The 25,498-nt window shown below is 34.9% G+C and overlaps 1 protein-coding gene across 10 annotated transcripts in view; it reads left to right on the forward strand.

Annotated features, from left to right (window-relative positions):
- Positions 1 to 25,498, forward strand: part of ACBD6 (acyl-CoA binding domain containing 6) — a 213,247-nt gene that overhangs the window by 63,378 nt on the left and 124,371 nt on the right. For all 10 annotated transcript variants that reach the window (XM_055319242.1, XM_055319241.1, XM_055319243.1 and 7 more), the window contains exon 4: positions 15,305 to 15,387. In XM_055319242.1, the coding sequence (XP_055175217.1) occupies positions 15,305 to 15,387 (83 nt within the window). The remainder of the gene's footprint in view (positions 1 to 15,304; positions 15,388 to 25,498) is intronic.

Consider the following 25,498-nt stretch of genomic DNA (forward strand, 5'->3'; position numbering starts at 1 on the left):
TGATTAATCACTGACCTCTGCCTCTGAAACTAATAATATATGATAATGAATTGAATTTAGATTTTTTAAAAATTCCCTTGGGAAAAAAAAAGTAAAAAAATAAAGTACTCTAGAACCAAGACAGTTGACAATAGCCAGGAAATTAAAACAACAAAATTAATATATTCTTAAAATTCCATTATAGAGTGGTGAAAGAACAAATTATTTTTTGTTTTGTTTTGTTGTACAGTGATGAAATTTACTTGGTGAATTATAAGGATTCTATGATAGTTCTATTGACCATATTAATTATTTGGAAAAAAAATCTCATATTTTGGTATAAAGATTAAAATATTTGGTAAAAAAATGTATTTTTAAGTTTTTTATATTTAAAAAATCTGGTCATTTTTTTAAGCCAATGTATGTAGTGTATATGCAAAAAATAGTAGAAAATGCTGAAATGTGGAGGTTTGGATAAAATATCTACTTACACGTATTATATGTTTCTTTTCTTTGATCTAAAACTTATTTTCCAATTGTAGCTTAAGCATTTTTGTAATATTTCTAGATAATTGACATCCTGATTAAATGTCCATTGTAGTTAAGGATTTATGAGTTGATTTTTTTTGGCTGTGTGTTTGTAGTTTTAAGGGAAACTAAGGTTAAAACATAGGTTTATGGAATTTATCTTTTTTTTTTTTTATTTGACAGAGAGTGAGCACAAGCAGGGTAAGAGGGAGAAACAGGATGTGGGGCTTGATCCCAAGACTCTGGGATCATGACCAGAACTGAAGGCAGAGACTTAACTGACTGAGCCACCCAGGTGCCCCTGGAATTTATCTTTCTTGTGAAATTTTATTTTACTTATTTATTTATTTTTAAAAGAGATTTACTTGTTTATTTTAGATAGCATAAGCGCTAGTGGGAGGGGCAGAGGGAGAAGGAGAGAGAATCTCTACTAGACTCCATGGTGAGCACAGAAACCAACATGGGACTGGATTTTATGACCTTCAGATCATGACCTGAACTGAAACCAAGAGTTGGACATTTAATCAACTGCACTACCTGGATGCCCCTCTTGTGAAATTTTAGAAGTAGTACCATTAAAATTACAACAAACAATATTTTCACGGTATGTTTTCTTTTTTTTAGGATTTTATATATTTATTTATTTGAGAGAATGAGAGAGATTACAAGCACAGGGAGGGAAAGGGACAAGCAGACTCAGCACTGACTGGAGGGCTGGACACAGGGCTCCATCTTGTTACCCAGAGATCATGACCTGAGTTGAATTCAAAAGTCAGTGCTAACCTGACTGAGCCACCCAGGATCCCCTAGGTTTTTGTTTTTGTTTTTGTTGTAATAGATCATAGCTGAAATGAGATTAATATTCGTACTTTTTTATGTGGAAATGAATAACTATCCATGTTTCAGGAAAAAACTACAATGAATATTTGTGAAAGATTATTAAAAAAGTATTCTTCTTTAAGGATTGTAGTGTTAGTCTGTGTAGTTGATTAAATTGTGGATAATTTATCATAAATTAACCTCAAAAAAGAGTTAAATATTTAAAGTTTCATTTTGAACTAAGTATTTAAATTTTTTAAAATTACACTTAAGAAACTGAACAAAATTTTAATTCATAATATTATCTATATGTAATAATGGTTTCTAAAGTAGCTTGGAGAGGTAACAGTTTAACAGAAAGAGAATCTTGGTTTGAATCTTGCTTTTGCCACTTACTATATGGCACTGAGTACTTCATTTCTCTTATCTTCAGCTTTCTAATCTATAAAATGGAGATATATTTCATCAAGTATAAGGCAGACATTCAGATTTTAAAAAAATTCTGGATGTATCTTAAAATTGATGGTGTATTATATTTAATTGTGTTTTTTCTTTCTTTAGCATTACAGAAAATAATGTACTTCTTATAATCAGTGTCTTAGGTTAAGTGAAATACAGTAAAAATGCCAACTTTCTAGAATTGTTTTGAAGTTGGAATTGGATAATATATATATAAAGTACAAAGCACATGGAAGACACTCCTTAAGTCCGGTTTTTCTTTTCTTTTTTCTTAGTGACAAGAGTTATGTTAAGTTTCTTGTTTGGTTGTTTGATTTGGGGGTTGATTGCTTTAGCAGGAGATTCTGAAGTTTAAAGGTCTTAGATAAAGACTCATGGCTCAATATTATAAGCTTCTATGTCAAACCATCTTATTATCTGTGTTACTGAGATACTTTAGCTTTGGAGAAACGGCTATATTTTGGCTAATTATTATATTAGTTAACACTTATATAGTATCCTCTTTAGGCTGGGAACTGTTCTGTTTTTCCTACATATTTTATACCTTCAAATACCCATGTAGGATGAGTAGTAGTATTCGTTTTTTTATAAACAAGGAAGGTAGGGCAGAGAGGTTAACTTACCCAAATTTCTACAGCTAGACCTATAAAAAAATTAAGCAAACCAATACAAGAGAAGCCAAAAAAGATAGCACAGGAAGCAAGAAGCCCCCTTGCATATATTTGCCTGATAATCTTTGGAATATTTTTCAGCTGGGAAAGAATGCTTCACAAGTTTTAAATCTTGACTCTGCAACCGACTAAGGTGGAATCTGAATCAAGTGATAAAGATTCAGCCAACAACTTATCCTTTCTGCTTTGACTGAAGGAGCATTTCAGTGTCTCAAGTAATACAGTCTGAGGCAATGTAAGAATTGGCAAATTTTATCCTATTGACTGCCAAATTGGAGTCTCTTTCTTTAACTGCTGATGTAACATAAAAATAACTTAATGGATTTTGAGTAGAGAGAAATGGAATAAACTTCTTAAGCCTCTGTGAGAAACATCTCATCGGAGTGGAAATAGGAGGGTAAGGTAGCCAAAGTTTACCCCTTCTTGTAAAGCTTTGGCAGCTTTATTCTGAATTCAATCTGATAATGGCAGATTATTTTTTAAATATTATTTCTGCTTAAGATATAATTTCTCCACCTCCCAACCAAAAAAGTTGTCACCAGCATTCTACCATGCACAAAGTTTCAGAAAGAAAAGTTGATATCAGGAAGAAGAGATATATTTAGAATATACTATAATCAGATTATGGAGTCATTTTTTTCTTAAGATTTAAATTATTTTTTTATTTTTTATTTAAATTCAGTTTGCCAACATATAGTATAACACTCAGTGCTCCTTAAGATTTTTTTAAAAATAAATTTATTTTTTATTGGTATTCAATTTACCAACATACAGAATAACACCCAGTGCTCATCCCGTCAAGTGCCCCCCCTCAGTGCCCGTCACCCATTCACCCCCATCCCCTGCCCTCCTCCCCTTCCACCACCCCTAGTTTGTTTCCCAGAGTTAGGAAACAGCTAAGTTTCCTGTCTTTATGTTCTGTCTCCCTTTCTGATATTTCCCGCACATTTCTTCTCCCTTCCCTTATATTCCCTTTCACTATTACTTATATTCCCCAAATGAATGAGAACATATAATGTTTGTCCTTTTCCGATTGACTTACTTCACTCAGCATAATACCCTCCAGTTCCATCCACGTTGAAGCAAATGGTGGGTATTTGGCTGAGTAATATTCAATGGCTAAGTAATATTGGCTGAGTAATATTCCATTGTATACATAAACCACATCTTCTTTATCCATTCATCTTTCGATGGACACCAAGGCTCCTTCCACAGTTTGGCTATTGTGGACATGGCTGCTAGAAACATTGGGGTGCAAGTATCCCGGCGTTTCATTGTATCTGTATCTTTGGGGTAAATCCCCAACAGTGCAATTGCTGGGTCGTAGGGCATGTCTATTTTTAACTCTTTGAGGAACCTCCACAGAGTTTTCCAGAGTGGCTGCACCAGTTCACATTCCCACCAACAGTGTAAGAGTTCCCTTTTCTCCGCATCCTCTCCAACATTTGTGGTTTCCTGCCTTGTTAATTTTCCCCATTCTCACTGGTGTGAGGTGGTATCTCATTGTGGTTTTGATTTGTATTTCCCTGATGGCAAATGATGCAGAGCATTTTCTCCTGTGCATGTTGGCCATGTCTGTGTCTTCCTCTGTGAGATTTCTCTTCATGTCTTTTGCCCATTTCATGATTGGATTGTTTGTTTCTTTGCTGTTGAGTTTAATAAGTTCTTTATAGATTTGGAAACTAGCCCTTTATCTGATGTTATTTGCAAATATCTTCTCCCATTCTGTAGGTTGTCTTTTAGTTTTGTTGACTGTATCTTTTGCTGTGCAAAAGCTTCTTATCTTGATGAAGTCCCAATAGTTCATTTTTGCTTTTGTTTCTTTTGCCTTCGTGGATGTATCTTGCAAGAAGTTACTGTGGCCGAGTTCAAAAAGGGTGTTGCCTGTGTTCTCCTCTAGGATTTTGATGGAATCTTGTCTCACATTTAGATCTTTCATCCATTTTGAGTTTATCTTTGTGTATGGTGAAAGAGAGTGGTCTAGTTTCATTCTTCTGCATGTGGATGTCCAATTTTCCCAGCACCATTTATTGAAGAGACTGTCTTTCTTCCAGTGGATCATCTTTCCTCCTTTATCGAATATTAGTTGACCATAAAGTTCAGGGTCCACTTCTGGGTTCTCTATTCTGTTCCATTGATCTATGTGTCTGTTTTTGTGCCAGTACCACACTGTCTTGATGACCACAGCTTTGTAGTACAACCTGAAATCTGGCATTGTGATGCCCCCAACTATGGTTTTCTTTTTTAAAATTCCCCTGGCTATTCGGGGTCTTTTCTGATTCCACACAAATCTTAAAATAATTTGTTCCAACTCTCTGAAGAAAGTCCATGGTATTCCTTAAGATTTTAATTAAAACTATATGCTTTGTGTACAAAGATATTCATAATCTTTGTGTATGAGTGAAAAAATGAAAATAACCTTAGACAACTATCAGATAATGGTTAAGTAAATTATACATGGAATATTATGCTAGTTTTTAAATTAATGCTTATGGTACTTCTCCTGGGCATTGTGGAGTAATGGGAGTGAGATTTATTCTTTTGGCTAAAACTGGAAGAAAACCAAACAATAGATAAAAATAGTGATTTTTGAGACATACTAAGAATAGTATATAACTAATAAAAAAGGGAAGCAAAATGAGCTCTTTAGTTGCCTGGAAACAATTTCCAGGCTACATTGCAGGGAAGAGGGACCCAAAAGAGTCTGACTGTCTTACTAATTTGAGCTGGAAAATGGAGGGCTGACTACTAGAGAGGATGTTCTTGTACAGAAAAAGAGATAGTTTCCAGGATGTGCAGAGAGATCTCTTTGTCTGAACACTAATCTCTGTATGTGAGAGAATGGAAATTAGCAAGCTGAGGAAAAAATACAAGAAAGCAGTAGGTGAAACAATTTCTGGAGTTGGCATAGGACTAAGAATATTTCATTTACTGTTAAGTCAGAGTGGGAAGAAAATGCGGTTTATGGGACATAATATAGTAGAGGCCTTAGAAGGATTTCACTTTAGTAGTGAGGCTAACTGAAACTACAGGCTGGTCTGCCCCTGGCTTAACAGAACTTTAAAAGTGAGTCTTGAAAGGATCAAATTGATTTCACATAACTTAATTAATGCCAAAACTAAGTCTAACATAATTTAAAGAACACAACAAAAGCAGAGTAAAATTCACAATGTCTACCTAATTGTGAAAGTCTTTTAAGCATGAAAAGATAGTAGGAAAATATGACCCATAACATGGAGAAAAACCTGTCAATGAAAGCAGTTGCAGAAATGATAGATATGAAAGTAGCTATTATAAATATATTCTGTATATTCAAGAAAGTCGAGGAAAACATAAATATAATGGAGAGGGAAATGGAAGATGCAGAAAGACCCAAATGGAATTTCTAGAAAGAGAATAATATCTAAAATGAAAATATACTGGGTAGGGTTAGTAGCAGATTGGACATTGTATAAGAAAAGCATAGTGAACTGGAATATGTAGCAAGTAAGCCCAATAAAAATGCACAGATCATAAAAAGTCTGAATAAAAATCAGCAGAGCCCCAGTGAACTAAGGGAAAATATCAAGCAATGTAGCATGTATATATTTGGAATCCCAGATAGAAGAGAAAAAGCAAGAGACAGAGGAAAATATAGAAAAAAATTAATAAATGTTGGCTGAAATTTTAAACATCTGATGAAAACTAGAAACCAAAGTTTTTCAGCCTTTGCACCATTGACATTTAGGGCTGGCTAATTCTTTGTTGTAGAGGGCTGTCTCCTGCGTTTTAAGATGTCTAGCAGCATCTCTGCTCTGGACTCTACTCACTAGATACCAATTGGATCACCCACTTGCAACAACTAAAAATTAGCCCAGACATTGAAAGATATTTCTGATGGAGGGATGGGAGGCAAAAAAGAATCTCCCCTAATTGAGAATCGCTGTCATAAATTCATAGATCAAAGAAGTTCAATGAATCCTAAGCAGCAGAAACATAAAACCATACCAAGACATAAATTGTTGAAAACCAGTGAAAAAGAAAATCTTAAAGCACTAGACAATAAACATGATACAGAGGAACAAAGGTAAGAACTAGAGCAGTCTTTTTCAGAAGTCTGAAGTCAATAAGGACATCAAAAGGAAAAAAAGCTCTCAACTTTTAATTTTGTACCACATAAAGTAGATTTCAGAAATGAAGTTGAAATTTACTTACTATGATAATGGACATTAATAAAAACCTACAGATAACTTTACAATCAGTTCTGAAAGTCAAAGCTTTCCTCTTCAGATCAGGAGTAAGACAAGAATGTTTGTTGTTACCAAAACTATTCAACATTGTACTGTAAATTCTAACCAGAGCAATTAGACGAGACAAAGAAATGAGAAGCATCCAAATTGGAAGGAAAAAGTAAAAATATCTCTGTTGACAGATAACATGATTCTATATATAGAAAATTTAAAGAATTCACAAAAAAACTGCTAGAGTCAATAGGCAAATTCAGCAAAGTTACAAGATACAAGAGCGACATATGTTGTTAGTGAATACCCCAAAATGGAAACTAAGGAAACAATTCCATATATAATAGCATCCAAAAGAATAAAATACCTGGTAATAATTTTAACCAAGGAGGGGAAGGATTTTACACTGAAAACTACAAACCATTGCTGGAACAAATTAATGAAGACCTAAATAACTGGAGAGATACCCCATGTTCACAGAATGTAAGATTTTAGTGTTAAGATGGCAGTACTACCTAAAGTGATCTACAGATTCAATGTAATCTTTATCAAAATTCTAACTTCCATTTTTGCAGAAATGAAAGCGCCTATTCTCAAATTCATATGGAATTGCAGAGGGCTCCAAATGAGCAAAACAGTATTGCAGAAGAACAGAATTGGAAGATTCACACTTGAATTTCAAAACTTGCTACAAAGCTACTGTTATTAAAACAGTGTGGTATTGGCATAGGGTAAACTTAAGAGGCCAGTGGAATAAAAGTGAGTGTATAAATAAACCCTCATATTTATGATTGGTTGATTTTCAACAAGGAATACAAAACTATTCAATGGAGAAGAAATAATCTTTTAAATGATGCTGAGACAACTGGATATCTACATGCAAAAGCATAAAGGTACATCCCTTTCTCACACTATATACAAAAATTAACACAAAATGGATCAATGACCTAAATAATGAGTTAATACTATAAAACTCTTTGAAGTAAACATAGGGATATATTTTCATAATTTTGGACTTGCCTATGGATTCTTAGATTTTACAGCAAAAACACAACTAAAGAAAAAATAGGTAAGTAGAACTTGATATTTAAAACTTTTAGTTTTGATATTTAAAACTATTCTCAAGAACCTGAAAGACATCCTGCAGAGTGGGAGAAAATATTTGCAAATCCTATATCTGATAAAGATCTGTTATCCAAAATACATAAATAACTTTTACAACTCAACAACAAAAGATAACTCATAAATAGGTGAAGGACTTGAATAGACATTTCTCCAAAAAGAAGAGCCCACAATCACATTTGTTATTAGGGAAATGTGCATCATAACCACAATGAGATAACTACTCACTAGATAACTACTTCAGTAAGTAGTTATACTTAGTATACTAAGATGATGATTAAAAGGACAGAAATAACAAGTATTGGCAAGTGTGTGGAGATATTGGAAACATCTTATTTTGCCAGTGGGAATGTAAAATAGTGCAGCTGTCATGGAAAATCGTTTTGATAGTGTCTCAAAAAGTTAAACATAGAATTACCATATGACCCAGCAATTCTCCTCTTGGGTATATACCCAGAAGAATTGAAAACCAGAATTCAACTATCTGTACACAAATGTTCATAGCAGCATAATAGCTTAAAAGGCACACAAAATCCAGATATCCATCAGCTAATGAATGGATAAACAAAATGAGGTTATATACATACAATAGAATATTACTCAACCATAGAAAGGAATGAAGTACATGAATGATACTTTCTAACATGAGACGAACCTCAAAAATATGCTAAGTGAAAGAAGCCAGACATCAAAGGTCACATAATGAATGATTCCATTTGTATGAAATACCCAGAATGGGTGAATCCATGGAAACAGAAAATAGATTGGTGATTGCCAGGGTTTTAGGGAGAAGGAGCAATGGAGTGACTGTAATGGATTTAAGATTTTCTTTTGGAGGGATCCCTGGGTGGCGCAGCGGTTTAGCGCCCGCCTTTGGCCCAGGGCGCGATCCTGGAGACCCGGGATCGAATCCAACGTCGGGCTCCCGGTGCATGGAGCCTGCTTCTCCCACTGCCTATGTCTCTGCCTCTCTCTCTCTCTCTCTCTCTGTGTGACTATCATAAATAATAATAATAAAAAAAAGCCCTCTTTAAAAAAAAAGATTTTCTTTTGGAATGATGAAAATGTTTGGAGACTAAATAGAGGTAGTACGTGTACAACATTGTGAATGTACTAAATGCCACTCAATTGTATGTTTTAAAATAGTTAATTTTGTTATGTGAATATGTTAATACAAAAAAAGAAGGAGGGTAAAATAAACACTTTTTCCACAGATAGAAGTAGAGATAATCCATTGCTGACTGATCTGCACTATAATAAATACTAAAGGAAGTTCTTTAGGTAAGAGGAAATATATATTAAATGGAAATTTGGACCTACATAAAAGAATGAAGAGAAGCTAGAAGTGCTGAATATATATGGGTAAATATAAAAGACGTTTTTGCATTTTAAAATATCTTTAAAAGAAAATCAAACTTCCAGTGTTAGCTCTGCATGTTAAGAACATGGAAATCATCACTCCTGTCCTCAATAGCAACAAAAATCTGACCAAACTAAAAATCAAGAACTATCCTTGGATCCTTCTGAGATTTGAGATTATGAGGAAGCTACTTGTCAAACTGGAAAGACAGATGAATACAGAGAATCACACCTGAAATCAACTTATTGGAAGCAGAAGCACTTTGAGCTATAAACTAACTGGCTTAAATGGTAATAGATTCCTGGAGGCCAAGTGGACAAGCTTGGGAGTTAAAAACTCCTGGGGCCCAGTCTTAGGAGGGATCCCTATTTCTATTAATTTTGCCCAGAGTCCCACCATGCTCTTAGGAAGAAGATTGGAGAAAAATCTTGTGTTTGAGCCAGGGAAGGTTGAACATAATTAACACTACTGAACTATATACTTAAAAATGGTTACAGTGGTAAATAGTGTGTGTGTGTGTGTGTGTGTGTATTTATAACAATTAAAAATTTAAAAAAGAAATAAGCTATCAAACCAAGAAAAGACATGGAGGAACCTTAATTACATATTGCTAAGTGAAAGAAACCAATCTGAAAGATTATATGATCCAACTATATGATACTCTGGGAAAGATAATATGGAAACCATGGAAAGATCAGTATTTGCCAGAGTTTCCATGGGAGTGAGGGATAAATAGGTGAAGTACCAGATTTTTAGGGCAATGAAAGTATTCTCAATGATACTGTAATGGTGAATACATGTCATTATACATTTGTCAAAACTCAGATACAACCCAAAGAATGAACCCTACTGTAAACAATGGACCTTAATTAATAACATGTACCTCATGTAATGCAAAATGTTAATAATAGGAGAAAGTTTGGGGGAGGTAAGCATATGAGAACTTTAGCTTACATACTTTTCACTCAGTATTCTATAACCTGAAACTGCTCTAAAAAATAAAGGCTATTAATTAAATAAAAAAGAAAACTGTATTCATCCCTTTTCAAAATACATATAACTCTGAATTACTAGTGTGCTTTTTCATGGCTAATAATTGCCAAGCGGATTGCAAGTATTCTGTTTCACTCACGTTAAGAGCTTCAGTGAATGACACCAATAGAACCTTTGATTGTCTTGTGAACAACCTTGTGTTCTTGCCTCTAGTCTTGCCCCCTAAAATACATTAATTAGCCTTCAGCAAAGTACTTAAGTTCTCTAACATTCTAAGCATACCCTCACCATAGGGCCTTTGTACTAGCTGTTTCCTATATATCAAAGTCTCCCCCAGATATATGCAAGGCTCACTTCTTTACTTCCCTTGTCTTTATTCAAATGACCTTTTCGGTGAGGCCCTAAAATTGCAGTTTTCTTCCTCACATTTATTCTTTTTCCATAACACTGATCACTTAATATTAGAAAACTTACTTAATTTCTGCCTCTCTCAGACACTACATGATTTCAGTGTGTTAATTTTGTATCCTGCAACTTTGCTGTATTTGTTCATTAGTCCTATCAGTTTCTTGTGTATCTATATATGTGTATGTGGAGGGGATCTTTAGGGTTTTCTGCATATAATATCATGTCTGTGAATGGGGATAATTTTACTACTTCTTTTCCAATTTGCATACTTTTTTTTTTAATTCTGCCTAATTGTTTTGGCTATTTAGGACTTCAGTACTTCTGGGCTTCCAGAAATATTATGATTAGGCATCTTTGCCTTGTTGCTAATCTTTGAGAAAAAGCTTTCAGTTTTTTTACTATTGAGTATGAAGTTAGCTATGGGCTTTTTGTATTTGGCTTTATTGTATTGAAATAATTTCCTTCTATTTCTAGTTTACTGAGTTTTTTTTTTTTTTATCATGAGAGGGTGTTGAATTTTGTCAAATACTTTTTTCTGTACCAGTTGAGATGATCACTTAGTTTTTCTTCATTTTGTTAATGTTGTGTATTCCACTGATCAATTTTCATACGTTGAACCATACCATCCTTATGTTCAGAAGAACAAATCCTACTTGGTCATGGTATATAATCCTTTTAATGTACTGTTGTATTCAGTTAGCTAGTATTTAGTTGAGAATTTTTTCATCAGTATTCCTCACATATTACTCTATAATTTTCTTCTAGTTTCTGTGTCTGTCTTTGGTATCAACGTGTTATGAGGTTAGGTTTGTTGCCTCCTCTTCAGTTTTTCGGTAGAGTTTGAAAAGGATTTGTGTTAATTCTTTAAATATTTGTTAAAATTCCTTAGTGAAGTCTTCTGGTCCTGGGCTTTTCTTCATTGGGAGATTTTAAGTTTCTGACTAATCTCCTTAATGATTATAGGTCTCTTCACATTTTTTATTCATAATTATATCATGATAGGTTGTATATGTCCAGGAATTTATGCATTTTCTCTAGGTTATTCAACTTGTTGGCGTACAGTTGTTCATAATAGTCTCTTAAAATCTTTTTTAAAATTCTGTGGTATCAATTGTAAAGTCTCCTTTTTAATTAATGATTTTAGTTGTTTACTCTTATTTTTCTTAGTTAATATAGAACAGCTCATTTCTTTTTATCAGAAAATATTCTGTTATATAGATGTACCACAGTTTATATGTTTATCTGTTCACCTATTGAAGGACATTTTTGTTGCTTCTAGGTTTTGCCAGCTACAAAAAAAAAAACTACTTTAAATATTGATGTTTTGTGGATATAAATTTTCAATTTTGGGAGGTAAATACCTAGAAGCAAGATTGCTGGATCATATATATATATATATGTTTACTTTTAGAAGAACTGGCAAACCATCTTCCAAAGTGGTGATTCCATTTTACATTTCATCCAGCAACAATTGAGAGTTCCTGGTGCTTTCACATTTTTTACCAGCATTGGGTATTGTCAGTCTTTGTATTTTAGCCATTCTAGAGGTGTGTTGTAATATCTCATTGTTTTAATTTGCACTTCCCTAACAATGTATGATGTTTGATATCTTTTTATTTGCTTATATGCCATTTGTGTATCTTCTTTGATGAGGTGTGTGTTCAGATCTTTTGCCCATGTTTAAAATTGCATTATTTATGCTATGTTGAATAAAAGTGATGATAGTGGTCATTCTTGTCTTGTTCTTCATCTTAGAGGAAAAGCCTTGAGCTTTTGACAATCAAGTATGATGTTAGCTGTGGGTTTGTCCTATATGCCCTTTATTATATTGAGTTATGTTTCCTCTGTACTCACATTGTTGAGAATTTTTGTCATGAATGGATGTTGAATTTTGTCAAATGCTTTTTCTACTTCTATTAAGATGATCATATGATTTTTATCCTTCAGTTTATTAATGTGGTGCTGCATCATGTTAATTGATTTGTTAAACAGCTTAACAATAACCCACAGCCCGCGGACCAACTGATGTTAATTGATTTGTAAATGTTGAACCTCCTTGTATCCCTGAAATAAATCTCACTTGATTATAATATATGATCTTTTAATATTTTGTTGAATTTAGTTTTGCTCATTTTTCTTTTGAGGATTTTTGTATCTATGTTCATTAGGGATATTAGCCTTTAATTTTTTTTCTTATTGTTGAGTTTTAAGAGGATTTTATTTTTTTTTAATTTTTAAAATTTATTTATTCATAAGACACACAGAGAGGTGAGACACAGGCAGAGAGAGAATGGGGCTCCTTTTAGGGAACCCGATGTGGTACTTGATCCCAGGGCTCTGGTATCATGCTCTGAGCCGAAGGCAGATGCTCAACCACTGAGCCATCCAGGCGTCCCAAGTTTTAAGAGGATTTAAAAAAATATATTTTGTGTGCCAGTCTTTCATCAGATAGCCGTTTTGCAAAGATTTTTTTCCCTCAGTTTGTGGTTTGTCATTCTTTTAACAGTATCTTTCAGAGAACAGACATTTTAAATTTTAATAAAGACATCAGTTTTTTTTCTCTCATGATCATGCCTCTAGTGTTTTTTTTAAGATTTATTTGTTTTAGAGAGAGAGAGTGCAAGTGTAACTGCATCAGGGAGAGGCATAGGGAGAGGAAGAGAAAGAACCTCAAGCAGACTCCTCCTACAGTCACTAAGTGAGGAGTCTGATAGAGGGACTTCATCTCGCCACGGGTGAAATCATGACCTGAGCCAAAACCAAGAGTTGGATGCTCAACCAGCTGAGCCACCCAGGCGCCCTTTGGTGTTGTATTTTAAAAAGTCATTGCCAAATCCAGGGTCATCTTTGATTTTCCCCTGTGTTATCTTGGAATCAGTTCTTGGTCAGGAAGCTGTACTTGGGGCACAGTTTTCTCTTTTCAGTTTTGTTAGACATTTAGCATGTCTTAAACACCAGGTATGCTTCAACTTTATCATACTAAGGGAGTATGTATTTAGAACACAATTAGATTAAATAAGTTCTCCCTTTGGTTGTGGCTTTTTTAGTATAAAGAAAATATTGTCTATCCTGAAAATTCTTTTTTTTTAATTTTTTTTAAATTTATTTATTTATGATAGTCACACAGAGAGAGAGAGAGAGGCAGAGACACAGGCAGAGGGAGAAGCAGGCTCCATGCACCGGGAGCCCGATATGGGATTCGATCCCGGGTCTCCAGGATCGCGCCCTGAGCCAAAGGCAGGTGCCAAACCGCTGCGCCACCCAGGGATCCCTATCCTGAAAATTCTTTGCAGCATTTATTCTCTAAGAATGGTCCTCAGGGAAGAGAGGGATCTGGCATTTACTTGGTGCTTCTTATTTGCCAGCATGGAGTACTGTACTTGGTCATTTAATCATGACAGTAGTTGTTTATGACTTTGTAACTTTGTTTCTGTCATAAACTCATAACTGTATTGATGCATTTCAAAAGTTTCCACCCTTTCTCAAAACTTAAGTTGTCCATGATGTTAGGAACTCATAGAATATGCTGTCTATAGGATCTTTTTCCTTTTCCCAGTGGTTGGCAAACCAAAAGTAACAAAAAAAATTAACAATAATAAAACAAAAACTCCTTCTTCAAAGAACAGGAAAGAAGAAAACCCAGGTATATGAGGACTGCCTGTATTTTTCTTAAGTAAAACTAATTAGTCAAATTGAACAATAAAAGCATTAGTTTTGATTCTAAGATATTTATGTTCAGAATTTTGATTTTTTGTGGGGTGCCCTGACCTAAAAACTGTCATTGTTGCAGGAGATATGGGCTTTTGCGGAGGCTGCAGTTTGAACCTTTTAGGATATAGTAATAACATCCAAGTTTACTTCTTCCATGTTATGTTTTAGAAGAGTCTTATTTCTAAATTTAATCTTAATTTTGTGCTTTTTGAGAATTTTGAGGGTCAAAACCTATTGAATTTGATTTTGGAAAGTTTTTCCCTAACAATTTGCTTCTTTTTTCATTTACTGTAGATCCTAACTTCCTGGGGCAGCCCGGTTGCCCAGCGGTTTAGCACCGCCTTCAGCCCGGGGTGTGATCCTGGGGATCTGGGATCGAGTCTCACGTCAGTCTCCCTGCGTGGAGCCTGCTTTTCTCTCTGCCTGTGTCTCTGCCTCTCTTTCTCTCTCTCTGTGTCTGTCATGAATAAATAAAATCTTAAAAAAAAAAGAATGTATTAGATCATAACTTCTTTTCTTCTCTCTTCCATCTTCTCTCTTCTTGCTACGTAAAAAGGTTTATTTTTATTTTTATTTTCTATTTATTTAATTTTTTTTTCTTTATGGTTGGGTTTGGAGTGTATTACAGTTTAGTTTTCTTTTTTTAACTTGGAAAATTTGATTTTGTTAGATAGGATTTTCATGATCATATTCACATATGGTATTTTCATTTTCACTTTTCTACATTGAGCATCAGTATTTTCCACAGTGAACAAAGCTAGCATTTTATAATCAGGGAATGATAGGCTTTAGGTGGCTTGAGAGCACGGTAGTGGAATGACCTTGATTTTCTGGTGGGTAACTTATTCCATTACTCTGATGACCTGTGGGTCACCTTGCCTTTTGGATACTATCTTGAAATTGTTACTAGAGCCTTAGAGAAATGATGGACCTCAAATCTTTAGTATTCCTTAGCAAAATAGTGTTTTGTAACGCTTTTAAATACACACTGCCTTAATCCATATATCTTTTTTTCACCTTCTTTCCCCCTACAGTCACCAGAGAAGAAAGGAAAAGAAGCAAATACCGGTTTTGGTGGGCCTGTTGTTAGTTCTCTGTATCATGAAGAAATCATCAGGTAATTTCTCTTCTGGTCTTTGATAATAGAGATACATACATCTATTTGTGTGTGTACATGTGTATTAATTTTTAATCCTGAAAACTTCCATTTGTAAAAGACCTTTATCTTAATATGAAACTAATTTGGTGGTATCTTTAGTAGTATAATAGATAGCAGGAAAGACTTTTTTAGGTAAATTATCTTTGAAATATACCTCTGAATCAGTGCTAGGTAGTAACTTTTCCCACCACGTAAGTAGTTGGTAGGGCAAGGTTTTGTGTCTTACACAATCTAAAGCTGTGGGTTTTCATTGTTGATCTTATTAGTTTTCCTTAAAATACCATTTTTTCTTTGTGTATATATTTGTGTTCAAGTTTATTCACAATACTGATAAAAATGCCATTATTATTATTATTATTATTATTTATTTTAGTATGGTTGCAATCTGAAGTATGTAAGGGAAAGTGGTGATTCAGTCCCATTAAGCTCATACAATTTCTAAAAAATGTTTGTTCTTTTTTAGAAAAAAAAGTTTAAAATTTTTTGTTGTCATTATGAAATTATTATTTCTTTTAAAGATTAAAAACAGGGATCCCTGGGTGGCGCAGCGGTTTGGCGCCTGCCTTTGGCTCAGGGCGTGATCCTGGAGACCCGGGATCGAATCCCACGTCGGGCTCCCGGTGCATGGAGCCTGCTTCTCCCTCTGCCTATGTCTCTGCCTCTCTTTCTTTCTTTGTGACTATCATAAATAAATAAAAATTAAAAAAAAAAAAAGAGAAGGAAGCTTTTAAAAAAAAAAATAAAGATTAAAAACCATTTTGAGGCTACCTGGGTAGCTCAGTGGTTGAGTATCTGCCTTTGGCTCGGGTCGTGATTCTGGGGTTCTGGGATCGAGTCCCACATCAGGCTCCCTACAGGGAGCCTGCCTCTCCCTCTGCCTATGTCTTGGCCTCTCTCTCTGTGTCTGTCATGAATAAATAAATACAATATTTTAAAAAATAAGAACTAAAAATCATTTTGAGTATAAAATGTCACACTAAAGAGAATATTTTGGAGATTCTTAAACAAAGAATAGCTATATGATCCAGCAATTCTACCTCTGTTTTAAATCCAAAAGAATTGGGATCCCTGGGTGGCGCAGTGGTTTAGCGCCGGTCTTTGGCCCGGGGCGCGATCCTGGAGACCCGGGATCGAGTCCCATGTCGGGCTCCCGGTGCATGGAGCCTGCTTCTCCCTCTGCCTGTGTCTCTGCCTCTCTCTCTGTGTGTGTGTGACTATCATAAATAAATAAAAATTAAAAAAAAAATCCAAAAGAATTGAAAACAGGATCTCAAAGACCTCTTTGTACACCCATGTTCATAGCAGCACTGTTTACAATACCCAAGAAGTGGAAGCCACCCAGACATCCATTGACAAATGAATGGATAAACAAAATGTGGTAGATACTTAGAATAGAATATTATTCCGCTTCAAAAAGGGAAGAAATTCTGACACAGGCTATAGAATATGGATGAACCTTAGGCACATAATTCTAGCTGAAATAGGCCATTCACAAACAGGTAAATACAGTATGATTCCTCTTATATGGAGATATCATGAGTAGTCAAATTCATAGAAACAAAAAGTAGAATGGTGGTTGTCAGGAGCTGGAGGAAGTGGGAAGTGGGATTTGTTATTTAATGGGTGTAGAGTTTCAGTTTTGCAAGATAAAAATTTCTGAGGATTGGCTGTACAACAATGTGAATGTACTTAACATTACTGAATTGTACACTTAGAAATGGTTAAAATGCTAACATTTATGCTATGTGCGGTTTTTCTAAACCACAATGTAAAGAAATTCTTAATGGTCATCTTGCATTATTTAACAAGGATCTTACACTTTATGTGTTATGTATAAAATTTCTTGGATAATTTTTTTTCTTTCAGCACTGTATGAAAATCAGGAAAAGGATTTTGTCATGTTTAAAGTCATGTGACACATTCTTCTAAGATTTTTACCTTACAAACAAACTGCAGGAGGAATCTCTGATGCTGTTACCCTTTTTGAGTAACCTGAACTTTGTTACTTTTCTTACGTAATAACATGAAATAAATAAGCAGTAATTTTTAAGTCGAAAATTGGGTTCACCTAAATTTATTGAAAGGAAATATCTATCTTTATACAGTAAAGAGAATATTGGGTATAGGTATGCTCCACTCTTGCAGATGATTTTGCTGACATTATCTGCCACATGAAGATGTAATGATAGAACTCCCACGTAGCATTCTAGGAGGAAAGTTTGCTACCACTATGAATCAAAAACTTTAAATGCTCAGAGTTTCCAGTTACTGACTAGTCATTTAATACTAAGGATCCTGTCTTGAATCTGTTTACATAGCAAGCATATCATTTTTACAGACTGTTTATTTGAGGTAGGTAGTGAAAGGCCAATGAAAATTGAGAGGAATAAAAATACCTTTTAAGGCTGATCTGGAATACATTTGCCACTGTGATCCCTTTTAGGGAGCTTGAGAACTCTGAGGAGCTCATATAGTTTTGAGGAAACATAGATTAAAAAACATTTTTCAGAATTTAACACCCCCATTCTCCTTAACCCTTAAATATTCAGAAAGTATTTTGGGGTTCTTTTTTGTTTTTAAACCAAGGTTGTTGTTTTTTTCCTAGAGTTTTTAAATCTATCCATTCATGAGACAGAGAGAGAGAGAGAGAGAGAGAGAGGCAGAGGCACAGGCAGAGGGAGAGGCAGGCTCCGTGCAAGGGATCCCGTGTGGGACTCGATCCTGGGAATCCAGGATCATGCCTGGAGCCAAAAGGCAGACACTCAGCCACTGAGCCACCCAGATGTCCCTGTTTTAGGGTTCTTGATTTGTATATTCTATCTTTAGGGTCTGCTATAAATGGCATTGTAGAATTTTAATCCTACTAATCAAAGTTTATTAAATGTTGAAATCAAGTCAGTAAACGTTTAGAATCATTTTTCTGTGTATTAGAAGGGGAAGTTAGGTATTCCTTCTCTGTTTCTCACACGGTTTTGTTATAAGTTTTAAAAGAAACTATATCCTTTCCACTAAATTTTTAGGCCAAGGATCATATTTTATCTATCTCTGTATTCTCAGTATCTGAGGAAGTTCCTAGAACTGAATAGATATCTAATAAAAGTACTCAGAACTTGGGAGGTAATCTGTGTCTCTTCCCTCAGGGAACTGATAGTTCAGCAATTGTTGCTCACATAGATTTAGTCTAGTGTTCCTATCATAAAACAAAGAATACTGGTTTGGTTTCCCTGTAGTAGTACCCATTCTCACCTGTTTTCTTAAGCAGTTTTAAAAAATGTATGGGCTATTTTCTTTTCCTAGCAAAATACATTGGGATTGTTTCTTGACTTTTTAAAAATCATGATATTTAACTTTCTAACAATATCAATTATCTATAAACAGCATTGATTTTCATTTTGTGTACCAGTTTCCTTAAGGGCTCCCAAACTCTAGTACTTTCCAGATAACATGCTGAATACAGTTTCTTTTGGAATGCCCAATGACGTGATGATTACAGTAGCTCTATGGAACATTACTCCAAGTTGAAGTGAGAGTAGGTATCTAGATAATTGGAATACTCCTAAGGCAGAACTTAAAGTATACTGGAAGAGGTAACCTATCTGCTTATCCACCACCCAATTCCTAAAGAATTCACTCTTAGACTTAAATCAACATTTAGGATTTTGATCATAAGAAACAATAACAAAATAATATAGCTTATTTTCATAAACTACAGTTTTTAATTCAATTCAGTACATTTATTTTGAGTCTGTTGGACAACATTGTGGGTATTTGTGCTTCCCAGCTTCACTTTTGAATAGTATATTCTTGATATTTTTGGCGTCTACAGTATGTTCAATGAATATTTTTGGTTAAGCCAGTGAAATATGAACTCTGCTAGGGACAAAACTGATTAGTCCTGGACTTAATTTTTTAAGTCATCTAAATTTTAGTCTTCTTATGTATTCTGGAACATATTAGCAAGATATGAAGCAGTAGGAAACATGAATGTGAGCCACTGAAAGCATTTTAAGTATTACAAACATTAAATTTGCCATTACTGATAGCCCATCAGAAATCATAGCACTTGGTCATTTTCTTCTATTTGATCAATCATTTTGTGATTAAACTGAATTCCACTGTAATAAGCTAGATCGTGATAAAAATTTTTCTAAATTTAAATGGATTATTTCAATAAAGGATCAGATGTGATCCCTATTGTTTGTGAAGTATAAGAATACAGTTGCAACAAAGAAAATAGGCCATTTTTCAGAGTTTATGTAATCAAATTCTGCTTGTATTTAGGTGAAATATACCTGGTGTTTTATTTTTCCAAGAGGAAGTTGTGCTCTAACTTATGTTAATTGCAGTTTCTTGGCAGACTTATGTTCAACTGAGGTGAAAGTGATAGTAGGTTTCAGAGTTTTAGAAATATTAAGTGGTAAACTAGGTGAAAAGAGAAGTTTTCTTCTGTAGAACCATTGTTTTTAAAAAGAACACTTGAAAAATATTCTGTATTTATTTACTTACTTGAGAAAGAGAGAGAACATGAGCAGGAGAGACAGAATAAGAGGGAAGGAATCCCAGGCAGTTTCCATGCTTAGCATGGAGCCTGACCGGGGTTTGATCTCCCAATCCCAAGATCATGACCTGAGCCAAAACCAAGAGTCAGACACTTAACCGAATGTGCCACCCAAGAGCCCCTACAAAAGTATTTTAAAGGCCTGTTTTGGATATTTTATTATATAGACCTCTAGTTTTTTAAAATATTCCTAAAGATCAGGAAAATCAGTATCTAATAAACTCATTTAATATGGCTTGGACTCCATTGTTGTGGCAGCTTTCCTAACGTGCATTGAAGGTAGTAAGTTAAGGACCCATTTTTGTTTTATTGTAAATGTGCTTGAGGGCCACTGGGGCCAATTCTGAGCCTGTTTTGGTTCTGACCCTTATTTCTACTCTGTTACAGAAAGTGACAATAAAATGTCACAGGTACAGATCTCTGTGTTAATATTCTAGAGCCCTGACATCAATTTTTTAAAGATTTTACTTATTTTAGAGAGAGAGTAGGGGGAGGTGCAGGGAGAGGGATAAGCAGACTCTGGTAAGCGCAGAGGCCAACACAGGGCTCAGTGGGAGGCTCAAACTCACACCCCTAAGCCTACCTGAGCTGAAGTAGAGAGTCCGCCATTTAACCGACTGAGCCATCCAGGTGCCTCCTGACACCAATTTTTCATTATGAAGCTGGTTAATGGGCAGCCCCGGTGGCGCAGCGGTTTAGTGCCACCTGCAGCCCAGGGCGTGATCCTGGAAACTCTGGATCGAGTCCCACGTCAGGCTCTCTGTATGATGCCTGCTTCTCCCTCTGCCTGTGTCTCTGCCCCTCCCTCTCTCTCTCTCTCTCTCTGAATAAATAAATAAAATCTTTAAAAAAAAATGAAGCTGGTTCATTGTTCTGTAGTGTACTAGAGGAGATACAATGTGAGGCTAATTAAATATAAAAAATTATGAAGCCAAACTGCCAGCATTCAAATGTTGCTTTCACCATCTATTAACTATGACCTTGGACATGTTACTTTATTTGCAAAACGAAGGTAATTATATTACCTTTCTCATATGACACTTATGTAGATTATATGAATGCAGGCATCCTAGAACAGTATCTGGCACAAAATAAGTTACTATGTAACTGTTAACTTTTATTAGTATTGTTATTCAGCACAGAACTCCTATTGCAGGACCCCGGGGCACAGGGCTTATGTTATGAGCTAAAATCACATGTCAGTCTGGTGGTAGGATTGAGTACAGGTTGTTTGCTTTTGTTTTGTTTTGTTTTTTTAGATTTTTATTTATTTATTCATGAGAGACATACACACACACACAGAGGCAGAGACTCAGGCAGAGGGAGAAGCAGGCTCCATGCAGGGAGTCTGACATGGGACTCCATCCCAGGTCTCCAGGATCAGGCCCTGGGCCAAAGGTGGCGCTAAACCGCTGAGCCATCCGGGCTGCCCCAGGTTGTTTGCGTTGCAAGAGAAAATGGAAAACAAGAAAGGAAGAGCCAGTGCTATTAGAATCTGTGTTTGGAACTATAGAAACCAAAAAGGAACAAATCTTTTAACTCACAGACAGTTGCTCTAGCCTTGATCAGATATGTTTCATTTATACTGCAGATGGACAGAAAAGACTGATTAATAAGCATAGGGTTTTGCAAAGAGGCAAATGCTTCTACACTACATATACTGACTTGCTTAACAAGAAATCATTTTTGGTGACTTGTATGCTTAGAAGGTTTTATCTAGAAGTTGGTACATAAACTGAGAAATTAAGGTAAGAATTAAAAATACAATAAATGAAGCATATACAGTGTCCATTCTACCTTGCAATAAGATTTGGTCTTCCCTGTTATATTTTGTAGTTTGATGCTATGTAATCTATCAGAATTTTATTAATCCCACTTAGACAGCCAGCCATCTGGACCTTCTCTAAGCAAGACCAGACCAGTATACAACTAAGATGATTGATGGGCTCTGGAATTGATTAGTTGTTCTGTGAGACAAATGAACTGTTTTGGCAGAAAATACCAGAGGTCACTGCTGTGGTCAGACACAAAAGCCTGTAGAATTTTAAAGAGATGCTTTCATCATTGACTTACAAAGTTAAAAATTTTTAAACGACATTGGATTTCGAAAATATTTTAGAAATTTATTTTGTTTGGCTGCTCTTTAGTACTGTTATAAAGTAGAATAATAGAAGTATAATAAACTACATTGAAAGTGATTATGCTTTAATTTTGCATTTTTGGTAAAAATATGAACTGGAATGAAGGCTAAAAGCCTGTTACTTAGTCATAAATTGTACTCTAAAAATTTTCCTGAAAGATGTATAATTGGAGGAAAAGCTACAACATATATTGTTTTATTTTTAAATGATTTATAAAATCAGATGATATGAAATTCCATTCAGTTACTTATTCAAAGCTTCATATTGTTAGATAGCAATGTGTTTGAACAAATCCATGTAAGACTACAAAATTTCAAGAGTATGTGTTATACATATGCGTTATTTTAAAATTTGAATATTTGGATTTTTTTGTTTCAATTGTCTTAAGTTTCTGGGATATTACTGTTCCATTGATACTGCTGTCCTTAGCATCAAAAAGATTATCCTTCTTCCCTACATCTGTTTGGCTGGTAGTAGTGAAATCCTTCCCTATTTCGCCGTGTTGCCCATGATCAACATTGTGTTAACACTGGTGATAGGTGATAAATTGGATGACATATGTCTTGTTACATTCTGGTTATTCTTTGAGGACTACACAAGTGTGTATAGGCAAGTGGGCAACTCCCCCTTGAGAATCTGACTGCTCAGAATGAACTTGAGTTATGGATTTATTCAGCCTGTAAAACCTCAGCTGGCATAAATAATTGAGAAAGCAAAGGTTTTTCTGTGGTGCATACCTCAGGGACTCATGGCTCCCTTCCTCCTCTCTACCTCCCTTTCTTATGAAAATGATCCCAGTTGCACTCCTAGATAATAACACACCAAGCAATTAAAAGCCATGGGTGGCTGGAGAGAGGAGAAAAGGTTTAGTTAATGAGCTTTTCCTCTTCCAGTGCCCAGGAGAGCCTTAGGAATGACAAGGCGATTAAAGCAAAGAGATAATTATAGATTATGTGAAAATGGGTCCCCTGGGACAAGCAGGTCTTGCCATAAACAGTAACTGTTGTAAGAGTCTCCTGGCTCTCATATTCACCCTTTTCTCCTGTGCTGTATTTAGCTCCTGTGTGCCCAGTGTCATGATGCCAACCAAGCATATGGGCAGATCCACCTGTTTGTAGATCAGCAGTCCTTTCTGAAACAAGAGGTCATTCCTCAACTAAAACCATCATCTTCTCCTCTCTCCTTTCTTATTCTTTTTTCTTCCCCCTCTTTATCTTGCTTTGTTGTCTCTTCTGTCTGCCCCTCTAATCTTATCCTTATTGTTATATAGTACCTGCGAAATGCTAGACACTGAGACTCATTTACAAAGTTTTTAGAGTATGTGTGTGTGCACGTATAAAGATGCATAATTATGGATTTACTGTATCCATTATAATAAATGGTATATATTATGTATAATTTAAACAAATGTTTTCTTCTGTTAAAATGCTTTACAGACATAAATTTAAAGAAATATTTTAAAAGTATTAGCAAAGACTCAGCATTGTAAAATAGTCATCTTGATTCTCTTCTAATTATTATCAGCTGTTCTCTCAATACTACAAGCAAGCAATTTTGGTTCATTTCATTGCCTTTCAATTTATGAGGACTTTGCTGATTGCATTGTGTATAGTAATAAATGCTTGGTGTTTGTCAAAGTTGGAATTCTGTGTGAAAAGGCATTATAACACTGATTACATGGTTTTATTTATAAATTTTACCCAATATAAAAATTTTAGATATACATTTTACTAGTATTTTATGTAAAATATGTCATTCTTGGGTCTCTTTTGTCACATTGGTCTAGTCTCTCCCCATCATTCCTTTATAAATTAGAAATTCTGTTTCCTTATATTCCAAAATAACCCAAATTCATCTTTTCATTATCACCACTATCTTGCCTTTGACAATACTGTTGCTACTCTTAAACAATCACTGTCTCTTGGCCAGGACACCACAGAATGGATTCTTTTTTCCTTTGCTGTCTCTCCTCCCCCCCCCCCCGGATTTATAACTCGTATCATCATATCACTATATCACTCTCCGGCTTAGCCCTTTAATGGTTTCTTATAGCACTTAGGATAAAATCTAAAATTCCTTAACATATTGTATAGGGCCCTTCATCATCTTATCTAATGCCAGTTTCCCTCCCCCATCATTGTTCCACCCACATTGGCTTATTTTAATTTCCTTAAAGGTCTAATTAATAGTTGTTAGATGAATTGATTGATAGTGTTATATAACAGCATATGAGAAATGACCCAGTGTACAACATATGTTGAATTTTTTTTAACATATGTTGAAATTTTAAGGCAATAATACCAGCTAACATTTATTGACCACCAATAATATGCCAGTTACCCTACTACATGTGTTAGTATATATTATTTCAATTAAACTACAGAATGATCCTATGAGATGTAGCTATTAATATACCTATTTTGCAGGTGAGGAAACTGAGACTCAGAGGGGTGAGGTTACTTGCCCAAGGTCACATGGTTAGTACTCTGCTGTTGCTATGCTATGCTGCTCCTGAGATGGTTGAGGAATCTTTGTGTTCTGCAGTTAGTGAAAGTAATTGTGATAGTTATTATATGAACAGAGCAAATATCTTCCATTTAAACTTTTATATCCCTTTCCCATTTGGTGTTTTTTAAAATGTGCTTTACTGATAAAATTAGAGACTGTAGCCTTTCATGTATCAGTATACTAATGATGATGCTCTTTAGGATTAATTGACTTTATTGATTTTAGACTTACCTTAATGTTTGAGAATGTAACTCAGCTCTATAGAGTCTGTTAGCCAAGGGATTCTATAGATTTTTCTGATGTGGCCACTGGTTTTCTGGATTGATCAGAATTGAAATACATTTTTTCATACATTTAAAGTTATCAGAAATTTTCAATCAACTATTTTAGAGTTAAGCAGGTTTTAAAAGAAGGAAAATGCATTTTTAGTAACTAGTGTCTGTAAATCATGGCTAGATAACTTTTCCAGAATTACAAGTTATATACAAGAAGTACTCGGGATATCGATTTTTCCTTTGTCATTGCTTCTTTGCAAAAATGTGAGAAAAATACATTAACAGCATATTAACAACATAAATAAGATAATAAATAGAACTTTTTATTTGATGCTTTTAAGAATTTTCTAGGCCTAGAATTAAGTATGTTGTATATGTAACCCAGTCAAAAATAGGTATGATTTGGTGAAGAAGACATTGCCATTACTACATAACAGGAAGGGGGAAGACTAACTGGTTATGTACTATAACTATCTGAAACCAGTTAAAAATCTAGGTAGCACTCTGAATGAGAGGATTATGATTCAATTTATATAAATTCCTCAGTCATTCATCTGTCCGTTCGGCACTGTGTATTTTGAACCTAC

This window comes from Nyctereutes procyonoides, unplaced genomic scaffold (genome assembly GCF_905146905.1).
Source record: "Nyctereutes procyonoides isolate TBG_1078 unplaced genomic scaffold, NYPRO_anot_genome, whole genome shotgun sequence".
In the NCBI taxonomy this organism is placed as follows: Eukaryota; Metazoa; Chordata; class Mammalia; order Carnivora; family Canidae; genus Nyctereutes; species Nyctereutes procyonoides.